Source organism: Oryzias melastigma, linkage group LG16 (genome assembly GCF_002922805.2).
Source record: "Oryzias melastigma strain HK-1 linkage group LG16, ASM292280v2, whole genome shotgun sequence".
NCBI classification, from domain to species: Eukaryota; Metazoa; Chordata; class Actinopteri; order Beloniformes; family Adrianichthyidae; genus Oryzias; species Oryzias melastigma.
In genome coordinates this window covers 12,742,342-12,757,624 of record NC_050527.1, presented here as the reverse complement: position 1 = coordinate 12,757,624, position 15,283 = coordinate 12,742,342, and the positions used below count along the sequence as shown (strand labels likewise).

Here is a 15,283-nt window from a genome sequence, read left to right as displayed (position 1 = left end):
TTGTATTAACGCAATTGACAATGAGTATATTATATCTAACATCCATGTTTGAAAGGTAGCAGGAAGAAGCATTTCTAATTAAAGCCTTCATTATAAATTGACCCTTACAGGGAACTTATAATAATAATCCTAAATTAAAGTTCATTAAAATATTCTTTATTAACACATTGTACAATATACATAGAATAATAACCATAATATCCATATATACACAAACACACACATTTTTTTTCATTAACACACTATTTTGTCTTCTATTGGATATATTTAACGCATGCTGCCAATATACCTATATAAGGAATGTTTGTTTTTGTCCATACATACACAAGTATATATTATTGCATTGCCTGTGTTGTAAAAAAAAGTCAAATTCACTGGTTATACGTGAATTAAAATGTAATTATTTATTTTCACTTGAAAAAATGGATGTAATCAATCAGATTTTTTGGTAAAATAGATATCAGAGGTTTTTTTTGTACATGTTTGACCTCAGCTCTTCATTATGGAACGTCTTTGTCAGCTGCAGACAGATTTCATTCACCTCCAGACGGGATGCTAGGACATTGGCATTAACAATGTCTAAAGGGAGTTTAAATTAGATGTTGAAGAGACTGCCACATTTGAACTTCAATTAGGTCCTACACAGAGGTACTGTGGATTTTAATACAAACTATTAGGTTGGGAGAAAGATGCCATGTGGGGATGCTGGGAGTACTGTCATAGGGAGTCTAGCAAAATTTCAGGAAAAAAGTTCTTCCTAAAAACAGGGATTTACAATGAAATGGTTTTTTTCTAAAGAATAAAAGTACAAAAATGACATAATTCATGCTTATTGTCGAGCAGATCACCAACTCCAAAATCTACATAACCCTTTTGTTTAGCTCCTTCACATTTCCATACGCTTCAAACTTCCCTGCAAAAAATATAGATGTTGATGCTTTTAACCCCCCCAAATCTATCTTTAAAACTCATTTTAAAAATAAAACAGATCACTGTATATGTATGTGCTGCATTTGCATGTAAATAAAAGTCAATATTTAGCCGATTCAAAAACCATCCACAGAAAGACCGAGGAGTGAAACAGCTTATGTTATCCATCATTCCAGCGGCAGGGACTTTTTTATAGGAATTAGTCAGTAAGAAAGTTGCCTTTTTGACATCTCAGCAGTTGAGCTATTTATTTTGGCGGTATATATAATGACTCCGGAAGCCTTTGAAGAGAATAGACATTTGACAGAGTGGCAGTGTTTGTGAGCACAAAAGCATAACAGTCTCCCAACAGGAGCTGCCACTGTAGACCCGATTCCCCGCTAGACTCTTCCCTTAATGCTGAGCTGAGTTTCTTTATGCAGGTGTGGAAAAACATCCCTGAATGGAAGCGTTAAGCAGCCTATTAAACACCACATGTTTAAACATGCACGCATCAATTAACAATTCGAAGTGGCACTGGGAAACGACTAAAACCTTTGGTGAAAAAGGTTTTGTGCTCAAATTGTCTTTCAAATGTCTCAAAGAAGCAAGTAAACATGGGTAGTATTTAACATGAACGGTGGCTTATTTTAGCTTTCTCGTGTCTCAACAGGAATGCGGTGCATGCTGCGGTCCCAGTAACCTTCGAAGCCCGCTTGCAGCTATTGTTTAGCTGTGTTAGAAAAAAGGACACCTCGTCTGTGCTCCTTGATAAATGCAGCTTGACACTTTCAGGATCCAATAAGCATTCGGGTTCCCAGAACATACTGACAGAGTCATGAATGTAGGCACTAATCAGCAATACAGCACAGTGATGCAGGGAAGTGCTTGATAGAGTGACAGGCTGTGGAAAAATTACATTCAGACTGCAGGTGTCCTTCATTTTGCCCTTCTTGTGCTGGCGGTTTCAAATCCAATTGTAGTCGAGATTCAATCATCTCTCAGTCTTCAGGCATCACACTTTTTATTTTTTTGTAAGAAAGAGACACTCATTCATATTCATGGAAAAGGTGTAGCAAACTGTGTTAACGTTAAATGTAAGTTGCATGAGTTTTAGGGTAAGTTACCATGACAAGTGAATGTTTTCAAATAAAAGAAGTAAAGTGAGGTCACCCGGTCGGAATTTCTAGACGTTTCCCAGAATTTAACGCCTCAACTTTGAACTGCAAGTAAGTTATGCAATCACAATTTTGTAGATTTGGTGCATTTCCACTTAGAACACAAGCAAGGACACCTTTGTCATCATTAATACTCAGACAATGATCACATACCTGTTCTTCCAAAACACTGTAAAGCAAACAGTGTGGGCTAGTTATTTATGAGTTATGACTATTTTTATTTTTAATTTTCATCAACCATTGTTTTATATTAATATTTATTTTTACTATTTGTTAGCTATTTACTATTTATTGATAGCTTGGTAGCTAGCAGGCTATCGAGAATCTGCATATTGGAACCTTCCTATAATAAAACAAACAAAAAAAACCTGCTTACTATTGTGCAAAACTCCAAGTGCAATTTTTTTAAACAGAGTTTTTACTTTTCTTCAACAAGGCTTCAAAAGAATAACAAAAACAAAAATACTGTACTAGCTAGCTAGCTAGCTAGTACAGTATTTTTTCGAGAATATTGAAACCTTCCTGTAATAAAAAAAAACCTGCTGACTATAGTGCTAAAACTCCAAGTACAACTTTTAAACAAATCTTTGACTTTTTTTCAATGAAGCTTCAAGAGAATAACAAAAACAAAAATACTATACTTGCTAGCTGAGCTAGCAAGCTAGCTAGCTATTGAGAATCTACATATTACAACCTTCCTTTAATACAACAAACTGCTGACTCTAGTGTTAAAACTCCAAGTACATTTTTTTAAACAGATCTTTGACTTTTCTTCCATGAGGTTTCAAGAGAATAACAGAAATAAAAATACTGTACTTCCATGGAAAAAAAAGAGTCATTTCACAACAAATATGTCGTTTTGTAGCATTGAGCGGGCAAGAGCAGCAATGACAAATGTTGGAGAAAGAGTCTTTAAAGTGTTGATGCTGCCACATCAGGCTATTAAGAATGAATGGCAGGTCTAAGAAGTTGAGCTGCATATCCTACTTTATGGAATACATGTTGCTACATCACAGTTTTGGCTCTGTTGCTAATCTGACAGCCACATATTAAAACGACACCATAACTGACATTTAGAAGCAACAAAAAATAAAATAAACTACACTTGTGCTATACGGATGTCCTTCATAAAAACTGTGTTGGTCTGACTTTAAATACACAGAAAACGTATCATAGTGAAGGAGGTCAAAAGTGCTGAATTACCTAAAAAAAAAAACTTGTGATAAAAAGGGAAGGGGGAGAGAAACTGGAGAGAGTGCAAACAAGCAGATGGAGAGGAGACAAGTCTTGGAGGGCCAAGGTCTGGGGCAGATGGGGAGTAGGTGGGAATAAATGGAACGAGGGAGGGAGAGGAGGCATGTTTGCAAAGAAGAAAACAATGAGGAGGCATGTTTGTGGAGGAGAAAGTAAGCTACTACCCCTGAAATTTAGGGACTGACTGAGAAAAACTGAAGCATGCTGACCAGTGCAGAAAAGAAGTAGGTACAAGAGCAAGCAAAAAAAAAAAAAAAAAAAAAAAATGAGGGTGGGGAGAAGAGAATTATAGCTAATACAAATGGAAAAAGAGCAGTCATGATAGAGATGCAAAGAAGTATGCCTGAAAGAGCAAAGAGTGGGGAAAAAAAGCTGGCCTGAGCAAGATAGTCACAGAGGGATAGTTCATATTTAGACAGTCCCACTCTGCATGCAGCTCTGCTTCAACGCAGATATCTCTGTACGTCCATTAGTTATCTAATTCCCATCTCCATCTGTCATGCCATTTCAACTGCACCTCTGGAGCAGCAGATAATTTTGTGTTAACTTGAAAAAAAAGCTGTTAATTTGCCTAATTGATGCACTTAATAATTCCATAGCTCAACAGAATTCCCAAAGGTAGTCAGATGAGTGTGATCACACTTCCATCTCTTGGGAATAACCACTTTCTGAGGTTAATCATTTGTTGCCTTCTGAATGAAGTTCCGCTCACGTGGAAGCTGCTTAATGAAAACACTGTTTTTCATAGAAAGAAAAAGCCGCCGCCGCCGCCGTTCTTACCTTCGTATGCTACCTTAAATCCATGAGCGCTTACTGCAAAGTCACTGGTAAGCCTCAGTGAAAAAATGGAGCCGGAACTGGTAACAGGCGGAGGGATGGTAAATCCTGTTAACCTGTAGATGAAAGAAACAGACCTCAGTGCTGCACACGTGAATGCAACCACAGACAAACGCAAAAGTATTTGTAATTTGATTATAAAGAATTAGCATTCTTAAGCTTTAAAGCCCAAAAAACAAAATGGATGGTATTTTTGCCTTGAAGACCGTGTAAACAAATGTGCTGCATTTCCTTCTGGTGAAGTCGTAATTTTTACAGACAACATGATTAAACACTTGACCCAGCAGGCAACAAGTATAAGGTTTCTTTATGGAAATCAAATAAGCCTCATTGGAAAGTGACTCACTGTAAACCTCACAACTAAAGGTGTTAAAAAATAATGTGCATTTCAACAGAACGGCTCTGAAAAATGTGATGAAATTTACCCAGCACTTCCGTACTGGGATCTATGGGATCAAAGCCCATGTGGGAATCCGCTCTCATTGCTCGATGGCGTTTGAAGACTCGCCGCTGCATTGTAACTGACTGATTCATCGCCGCATTTCAAATTGGGTGCAGATCCAAACAAATCCATTCACTTTGACGAGGTTGTAAACAAGATGTGTTGCTGACCGTTCCTCGGCTGCAGCTGATGATGTTCTATTGACTTTTCCGTGCTGTAAGCCGGGCGGCAGAGCATGAACTCAACTTGTGCACGAAACAAAATGTCTCCTTTTCTGTTGTCGAATTGTGTTCTATTACTGCTTCCTGCACGTTTTGCAGCTGTTTGTGTGACTTGAAGCTTTGCTTGACGCCAAGCCAGGGGAGTAATGTGGCAGGCCAAACATGGAATAAAAAATAAATAAATAAAAAAGAGGCTCTTCTTGTGACAGCAAAGGAGAGGGCGCCGTATTTACAGCTTCAACAGTTTCCAATTACAGAACTGTGAACTGTGATGTAAATAATTACCCCTTGTCTCAGGTATTGCACAGCTTGCCAAGGCACTGTTGAGAGTTAGTCATGATACAATTTTAAGCACAAGAAACATAGCTTAAATACGACTTTTTAAAAAAGGTGCGATCACTGAAACAACACTTCGACTTTGTTTGAAACAGCCTGCAGTTCAAATTAAAAGCTCGGCAAGCCTTTGCAGGGCTCCACAATTCTTTAGCTACAATCAAACGAAACACAAGCTGAATAAAAATGTTGTCAAATAATTTTAAGTTTGCACTTCTATTGTTAAGGAAGAATAGGTATAATGTTTGCACATTTGTAAAAAATCAACTTTACAGGTTCACTCCAATGAAAATTTTTGGAGTTTTAAAATGTTCTTGTGGCATTTTTCTTATATGATGAAATAAGTATTTTACGTAAATTAAAATAAAAGTAACATTTCTGAGTATTTATTTATGCGAACTTTGTGAATCAGAGGAAAGAAATGAAATAAAAGAAATAAGATACAATGGATGGTCCACAATTTCTCTAATACATCCACTTGCAGGCAAATAGATCCGTGTACGTCTTTCTTTTCCTCCACAGCTTAAGTCTTCAAATCGTCCATCCCACACAATGTGGATTAAAGAACTACTTAGTCTTCTGAAACTGGAAAAAAAATAAGAAATGGGACCCTTTTTTATTTATATTAATAGTCTGAACACTCCATTTGTTGCAGAGTTATGTATCTTTGGCTACAGGAGGGGGAGGCAGTCACCGTTTCAGTGTTTTTGTAACAATTAATTATTTTTATTTTTTTATTTTTTTTCTCCCTTTTTATTTTTTTGTTTGCTTATTCTGTTTTTTAATTGTTTTTGTTTTAATGTAGGCATATGTGCTGTTTCTGTTGTGGCTTTTTATTGTTTTCTCTATATATCTCTGATAGGGATTTACTATCATTATGCATAATTCTTTTTTCAGATCTTGTACCTGTTTGCAAATATAAAAATCAATAAACAAATGGTGAAAAAAAGAGCTGTACAGCTGGATAGCTCCAATATTTCTCGCCATTTTTTGGTTGCACCGGTAACCGGTAACCGGTTGGGGCAGGGTTGCTCCACACCAACAGCCCTATCCACAACTCAAAGATGAATTTCTAATGAACTACAGCCGCTCTGCAGAAACTATGTCCTAGAAAACAGAACAGGTGTTTTATTATTATTATTTTGGCTAAACATGGCATAATTATAATTAAAAGACCACTTCAAATGCTTTCACAAAAAGACTAAAGATAAGGAACGAAACTATTATTAAATGCTTGCTTGTTTTACATTAAAAAGCAAGTATTTTGTATAAAAAAACAAAACTCTGGATCTGTCTATTACCAGCACAATTCTATCTAAATGGCATTTTAGACGGAAACTAAAACACATATGGAATCCATTCTGGTCTATTAAAGTGATGTATATTCAATAAATCGCAGCTTGATGCTAAGATGGGTCAACTTTGAATGTTCCCATTAATCAAAAGTCCCGGGAAGAACAAATCATGGGGTTTATAAATACTTGCTGAGCCAAAATCAAAAAAATTTGAACAATCAGTAGCTTTAGAGTGCATGCTCACACAGACATCAATGCAGTCCACCCGCTTAAGTGCAATACAGGAACACAGACACTAAAAAGCTTTGACCCGCAGCGATTATGGAGAGGCAGAGCAAATGAACTCTTTATTTGTGCATTAACTCAAAAACTCATATGCACTCTTCTCAATGTGTTTCTGAGAATAACCATACAAATATGCAGGAAAAAGAATTTGCTGCTATGGCAACATGTGACACGCAACAGCAAGGACGAGGGAGAAAACCTATTTTATGGCTCCACAACATAAACATTCACGAAAAAGACTTTTAACCTAAAACTACAAAAATATCTCTCAGATTGCAAATGAGAAATATGAAAACCCAAACAAACTAATCTCTAATCTGAGCTAAAACATAAAAGAACCATTGTTATTTTTGCTAACAATAGGAAGCAAATCAGCATACAAAGACTAAAACTCCTTAAGCCTGATGCAAGCAGCTGAGCCTAACTGCTAGAGAGGATTTAGGAACAGCCGAAAATAAACTCAAATGGGCTAAATTTAAACCTCAGTGGGAAACTTCTGAACGCTGAACTCGTTGGCTGCATTTTAGGACTTTTTCTTACACTTGATTGAGGGAAACGAAATATGAACAATTACATAAAAGTGCGACATGACATGAAATCTTTGGGATAGCTCACCGTGTATTAGTTTGTTCTAAGCCAAGAAGCACAGTGTGACCCGAGTGTGTGCCTGACAAGAAGCAAGCGAAAAGTACTCCATCATTTGGTATTCACTGCAGCTTGTTGCTTTGGCAACTGGAGGATCAGGTAAATGGTTTGCAAATGTCATTAAGAATTAAAAAAAATAATAAAAAAATAAAAAATCAAGGAGCATCTTCTCAGACCCAAGACATAAGTATGCATTAAAGTCCCTCCACAGTTTGAGATTCCACAAGAAAACAAAAACAGGAGGATTAGCTAAGCTTAATGTGAAAGAAGAAATTCATTTCCATCATTGAAGAAAATAAAATCCAATAGCTTAAGGCAGTATGGTCAGATAAAATGCATCAAGAATGAAAAACTGCTTAACAAAAAAAAAGCTAATGTGTATTGGTCCATTAGGCTTCAAGTATTATAAGTGGTTTAAAGGCAGTGTGCCTTATATGCCTTATATATTTCGGGAAAATCCGAAAGTCAATATATCTGGTAGTTTCACAGATATTTGCATCGAATTTAAAGTTTATTTCAGCTCAAATATAGTGTAAGCTGACAGCGCTGTTAATCTTTCAGAGCAGCATTCATAACCCTGCTATATTCCATTTCGCTTTTTAAAAGGTGCTGAGTTGCTTGCATGAAAATGTTAAAGGCACAGCACTCCAAGTTTGACGTGCACGCTTGGTAAAATGTGCAGATCTGACTGCAGCTCAGAGAAACTGTGTGATTGGTTAAAACAGATTCTGCGAGGCGGTTTTAATTGACTTTAGAGATGACAGAAAATAGGATTCATGGAAAGTAGGTCATTACCTGATAACAAAGGAGCAAGAAGATAAGTTCAATAAAAACTGGAAAAGTTGCATAACCTCTGATAATGTTAGTTTGAATGCTTTTTGCTGAAAGTACATGCCAATTTTGCAAAAATGTTTAGTGTGTTGCTTAAACATAAGCTAAACTCCAAATTAGCCACAAAAAAACCTTAGTAGAGGTCAAGTTAACCAAAAAAGCTAGCTTGTTGCTTAAATACTAGCTAAACTCTAAAATAGCCTAAAATTTCTCAATAAACTTAATAAGTCAAAAATGTTAGTCTGTTGCTAAAACAGAAGACTAAAAATCCCCAGTAGATAACATATTAGCCCAAAACATTAGCATATTGTTAAAATATTAGCTAAACTCCAAATTAGCATAAATAAAACCTCAGTAGATAACCATTTAGCTAAAAAAAAAAGCTAGCACATTGTTTAAACACTAACATAAACTCCAAAACAGCCTAAAATTCCTCAGTAAACGTAATTAGTCAAAAATGTTAGGCTAAGTTAAGGCTAAGATAAGCTAAGTTATCCTAAAAACCCCCAGTAGCTAGATAACAAATCTGCCAAAAACGTTAGCATATTGCTAAACTATTAGGTAAACTCCAATTTTTTTAAAATTACAATAAAATATGAAAATATAGTCTATGAATATGCTTGTTGCTAATCAACTTAAAATCAAGTTAAAATTTAAAAATGCAAAGACTTTTTAAATCATTTCCTATGGGGCATATTTTGCTCAATATTTCAAAAACTATGAAGTTTATGAATACCAAAAATACAAGCAGTAATGTATTGAACAAGACAAATGTTTTGATACTAAGATTGCTGAAATTGCTGAAAGTGTCATTGAGTTTTTACGTGCTAAAAAATGTACGGAAAGGTGCAAGAGAATCAATATAAATCTTCAAAGCTTCCTAAGCATTCACACAATAAGAAAAAACATTCATCCATCTTCAGAACCCAATGAACCCCTTTTGAGGGATGCTGGACCAATTTCAGCTACTGTTGGCAAAAGGCGGGAAATACCCTGAACAGGTCACCGTTCTGTTGCAGAGCCGCACAATCAGTCATACACACTCATACCTAGGGACAATAATGACCCATTCTGATGAAAATTGTGTTTTTGGAGTTTTCAACATGTTTTGTGGTATTTCTCCATTGATAGAGGACATACACTATACAGAGAAAAGTATGGTTAAAATTGCATTTCTGAGTATATCTTTATTCAAATTGTGAAGCAGGAGCAGATGAAAAAATGTATTTGGAGAAAGTTTATAGCTGTAATGTAGAAACAACTATGGTAAAATAATTTACAGTATATTCACTGGACATAACCCCTCCCCCTTAGTTTTCCAAATGGAAAGTACCTCCTGGTTTCAAGAAGGCCAAAATCCCATAGACTTTAGTTAGTTAGTTCTCACCTCACTTTTTTTTCAATCAACGCAAAAGTCTATGACTAAAATCCTATGACTAAAAATTATAAAGCGCTGAAAGAGTGACAAAATGGCAAGCAGATGTCCTGCATCTGTATTGGTTTCCCAATCAAGCAAAAATGTCACCTGGGTTTCAGGACACCAGCTGTCTGAGCGCCCACAGCGTCCCCCTGTTTATGAATCAGAGCCACAACTGAGGCAAAGGAATGACTGTATGTCTCTGGCAACAGAGGCCCAATAATTGCCTGGACAGATGCAGCCCTCTCTCCCACCTGAACACACTACATCAGCCCTGAAGGTATCTGTCAGACATTCCCGCCAACTGATTAGTGTGTCACGGTGGCAAGCGTGCCACAGAGAGAAAGAGGAGGGAGACGGAAATGATGTACGTCGATTTGTCAAGCTCACTGTCGCTCGTCTTCCCTCAGTGTTTTAGCTCTTTAACTCTCCTCCTCGCTGCGTGCTCTTGTTAAACTGCTGCTTTTCCCTTCTTTAAGGCGTGCTGATTTGTCTCTTTGTCTCAGCCCACCTCTTATTGTTGCAACACCCTCTTTGTGTAAAAGAACAAAAGAGGAAAAGAAACGAAGAGCGGAAAAGACCTCAACACTTCTGACTGATCTCGCAGAATAACCGCCAATTAAAGTAAACAGCTTCCCTTTGTTTAATGTTAGAACCACACGGCGGCAAAGCATAATAATATTGTTCATGCTGACTGTGTTTAAAAAAGTTATGAAAAAAAGATTAACTGGAAGTCTTGCTTCATATGGATTTTTTGAAATGACTGTAAAAGCCACAGATCATTGAAAACACATTATTGGAGCTTTCAGCTTGTTGCTTCACTCATAAATCCGTAAATGTCACAGTGTGCCAGTTCAGCGGGTCCACATACTAGTGCTAAAACACTGTCTTCTTCTTTTACTTACATTCACCACTTGGTGATTTTTGAGAAGTCTTACATTCAGCACTAAAATTCCACAAGAGCCAAAATTTGTGGGGAACTGACGAGTTCAGGAGACAAATTTATGTTTGTCCTGAACTTAGTTTGTGTGTTAAAAAGTGTTATGGTGGCAGAGCAAAGAGAAGCATGAATTCAAGTGTGATCACATTCGACACCTATTCTTTGGTTGAGTGATAGTCAGGAAGGAGCTACATGCGGCTTCACTAAATATAGCCATGAATTCTGTTTATCTGAGCTGCAGTTGCTAAAAATGTAAGCTGAAAGGGACTATTCATTGGAGAGACAGTCAAACCCAAGAGCAAAGGAATCTGCACAATTACACAAAAAAAAGAAAATATGTGTGGGGACTCGTCACCTCATCTCCTAAAATATGTACGTGATGTGTATGTTTTTCATTTGTGTTACTTGATTTATTTGAATGATTTTTCTATTAAAAAAAATATATTCTTATGATTCTTGCTTAACATTAATGACTCACAATGGAAAATATTTTCCATACAAATATATTTTTGTTGATGTTTGATTTATTTTAATATTTTTTTAATAAAAAAAAATCAGTTTTTCTGAACTTTGATCATTGATCTGCATATGCAATGATAAAGTCTGAAATAGTGTTTTATCTACTTACATAGTCATGTGATTGAGGGTTCTTAATAACCTGAATCTATGTTGGTAAGATATAAATATCTGATCTTAAGTTATGAACCGGATAGTGATAAAACATGTAAAGGAAATGCTACGACCGAGTCGGGGTGCCCGGATTATATAAGTTCGCTTCCTTCCACCCCATTTCAGGTAGTCTATCTTTTAATGTTTAGCTATCCAGTGTTTGACATTTGCCCTGTTAACCTATGTGTAGTTCACACCTCCGCCGCGGAGGACCGTGGCGCTTTGCGTCTTGTCTTGTCGCGCGAGCCACGGGCAAACCACGCAAATCCTGGCAGGAAGTCACGCGTAGACACGAGAAAATCTGGTCAATTTTCAAAATATAACCAATTTTTCACAATAAAATACAGCTATTGACAAATGCAATCATATTGTATCTAAACAGATTGTAGAAATAAAAAAATTAAAATATAGTTTCCCCCCTTTCTTGTGAAATTTGTTCACAAATATGGAGAACCCCTCTCCCCATCTCACCCCCCACCCCCAGTTGCCGAAGAATTTACAGATCCATACTCATCAAAATGACTTCTGATAATGCTTTGTAAACATTTATTAAAGAACATTGGAGCATTGTTCAACATAAAGAGGTTTTTTTTTTTTTTTTTTTTTATCTAGAACAATAGATTTCAATCTTTCTATTATGACTGTCACTCTGTCTCTGTGCCTTAAGAACGCGTGAGCTTCCTCTTGTATCAGTTTAGTGCGAGAGGGCATCTCCATCCAGAATTTGCAGTTGGCGCAAGATGGACGATGTCAAATTAATCGTAGATGCTCTAAGTAACCACAGCTGAGCTGAAGCGCCTGTGGTGGAAAAATACGCATCCGGTGTGAACTGGAGGTGAAGCGGATTCCACGCGCACTCAGCACGCGGATTCCGCTTCATGACGCTTCCAGAGTGAACCCAGAGGTTACAAAGGTGGGATGCGTTTATTGTCCAAAAGAAACTTTTGATTTTTTTTTTTTTTTTCTCCCTAGGACATATTTTATCAGTAGTCTAAGTGACATACAGCCGTAAACCATAATAGAATGTTGAAATCTTTACAATGATGCAAGTCCTGATTAAAAAAAAAAAAAAATGTTATTAACTGGAAAATAGAAGATACTTGATTTTGGCTTTAAGAAAATATGAAAAAAACATCAAATTATTCTGCTGTAATGGCCACCATGTGTTAAAAAATATCAACATATTTGACTTGTGATTATTGTCTGCTGTCAGTAAAAAAAAAAAACTGTAAATATTTGATTTGTTTAAAACTAAAAAGTACGTTTTAGAAAAGGTTACCAATTTTATTTTGAAATTGCAGGGGGAGAAGCACAGAAAAGCAAACCTATGATTTGTTTGATACCAGGGAAAATCAAACCTCTTTTTAGGATCCTTGATGATGGAAATGTGAGTTTTCTAGATAAATATGTCACCAGAAACATCACAGTTTTTTCATGAAGGTTTTGCTTTTAAACATCAACATACATTCACTAAGACAAATAATTGGGGAAAAAACAGCATTAATCTCTGTTATTTATGCTATGACAAAATAAATAAAAGATTCATGTTTTTGGTGTAAACAAAGAAAACAGAAACCATTCATATTAGTTCAAATTTGGCTGTTGTAATTGTTGGGTCCTGTGAAGGTTTCCTTTGTCCTCTATTTGGAGCAGTTTTGTTTGATAAATAAAGGTGTAACTGATACAGCTTTTTGATTAAATGAAGCACACATCCTTTATATCATCGTCATAACTACACAACATTTAAAAGGCTGAATAGTGGAATGAAACATGTTATTATCCTCCCACTCCACTATTTCACCGTTCATGTAATTTCTGCAGCAAATTGGGCACTTCAAGCATACATGCTTAAGAACTGAGGGACTGAACACAATAAGTGCTGGAATTTCACAGAGAAAGGAGAATGGAGTCCATGACTGGATGTGTTTCTGTTTAAAGACCAAAAAAAGTCATTGTTGCTTTTCCTGATCTCCCATCAGAATTCCAGTCTTCATTAATTCAATAAACGAGTTAATAATTAAAGCGCTCTTTAATCTTGATCAAAGTTTCTATTTATGAACGCATCGAAGGAAAGAATAGGAAGTGGGTGGACTATCGGAATGCACCCTTTTTTATTTCATCTTTTTAAAAAAATAAAAGCAACCTGAGTAAACAACACATCAGTAACCCTTCAGAGGGTTTGGAACGGGTAAAATGACGCCAGATGTCAGTAGCTGCGTTTCCATTACACTTTTGCGCAAAACTTTTTCGAAATTTCTAGAATTTCGATAAAACACTGTTTCGAAAAAACAGCGTTTCCATTAAACCATGATTATGCGAAAAACTCGAAGTAATTCCCGCGATAAGTCGTTAAAAAAACATGACGACGGATTTAAACACTATTTTCATGTGCAGTAGATTCATTCACATATCTGCCACGGAGCTAGCTCTCAGCCTTCCCATTCAGAGAAGACGTCTACGTCTGATCCGAGCCTTGGAGCGGCAGGCTCCTTAAACGCGGGAGCGACGTAGAGTCAAACAGTTTTGTTAAATCGTGGTTGAAGAATTCACCGAAGAGCTGTGGATTCAGCATTTTTGCATGACACGCTCAACTTTTGATGAGCTGTGCGGTGCCCAAGGCAGCCAGTTGCTGTGAAAAAGCGCATTTGACCAGCTTTTCCTGCTTCCTGTCCGAAACGCCATATCCGGTTAATGGTCACGTGACTCGTTTGTTTCGAAAAAAGTGTTTCCATTACAGTTTTTCGAAAAACTACTGTTTCGATACGGCCCAAATACCACCTCCTCTAAGCGCAAAAACTTTATTTCGAAAAAGGCGAGTTTTTTCGAAATTGTGGTGTTTCCATTAGGAGAATTTAATATCGAAATTCCGTTTTTCGAAATTTCAGAGTTAATGGAAACACGACTACAGTTATGGAAATCAGCATTTTTCTAGAACGGAGTGCTGGAGGAGAGGATGAGAAAGCAGACGATACAAAACAAGAAAAAAAAATAAATAAATTTGCATTATTCTAGCCATAATCTCAAACTGTTAAAATATTCTGCATATGAAAAAAAAAGGAAAACTATAAAGTGGGACAGAAACACAGACAGGAGCGCTGCTATTTAAAGATCTGGGTTTAATCAGGGGAAAGGAAACCAAAACAAAATCCAAATTTGATTCGTCTGCTTTTGTCTCAGGGAAGATCTAGTTGTGGTTTCTGTCTGAATAGCAGGATTAGCTCCAGCAAAATCTCATTTCTGCCTTTATACTCAACAAATTATAAATCCTGTATTTTCTAGTGGCACTCATCACCTAATGATTTGATGAGTCTTCACAAAACAGAAAAACATGACGCAGATCGAGCATTCTGAATTATTTTGGGCTGTATTTGTGATTGCCAAGGACAGAAGACAAAGATCAGAAGTATTGGACTGCATTAGTGGAAACATTTTGCACTACACACCGCACTTCCCCATTCATCATCATCTTTTCAGATATGAGACATCCTTCTCTCCAGGGATTTATCGCTCCTTTCTTAGATGATTCATGAGATATCGGCTGCAGATGATACACAATGGGGTTTGGAGAAAATGCATTTTAGGTGAAACTCTTTGGTTTTATTTGGTGTAATTTAGTTAGAGGCATTTCTTAACATCTGTTTGAGGCCCATTTATCTTTGCAAATAACAAAAAAATATTACAATAAATGTGGCATTTTTAGGATACTTTTAGGAAGCTGATACGAAAGGGTTTATTTTTTTATTTCTGTGTTTTAAAACCAATTTTCATTGTGGATTTGTTTTCTTTTCCTCATAATAACATTGGTGTCAACCAGCAATTTTAAGTTCATTATGTTGTAGGAAATCTGGCAAGAATTTTTTGTTTTGATCACTATATCTCAGAGACTTTTATATTTACCCAACTTTGTTTAAACATCTTCAGTGTTCTGACCCAGCATGACTAATCTGAAGAGCGGACATTTCACTGTAATGAATGGATGCACATTCAATAGATGATTCAACAACACTAAACTGTATCTATACTTTGC

General features: G+C 36.4%; 1 protein-coding gene across 5 annotated transcripts in view; it reads right to left on the bottom strand.

Annotated features, from left to right (window-relative positions):
• Positions 1–15,283, bottom strand: part of LOC112143303 (CUB and sushi domain-containing protein 3) — a gene marked incomplete at its 5' end in the record, with an annotated part of 317,263 nt that overhangs the window by 266,216 nt on the left and 35,764 nt on the right. For all 5 annotated transcript variants that reach the window (XM_024267159.2, XM_024267162.2, XM_024267160.2 and 2 more), the window contains 1 exon segment: positions 4,122–4,234. In XM_024267159.2, coding sequence (XP_024122927.1) covers positions 4,122–4,234 — 113 coding nt within the window.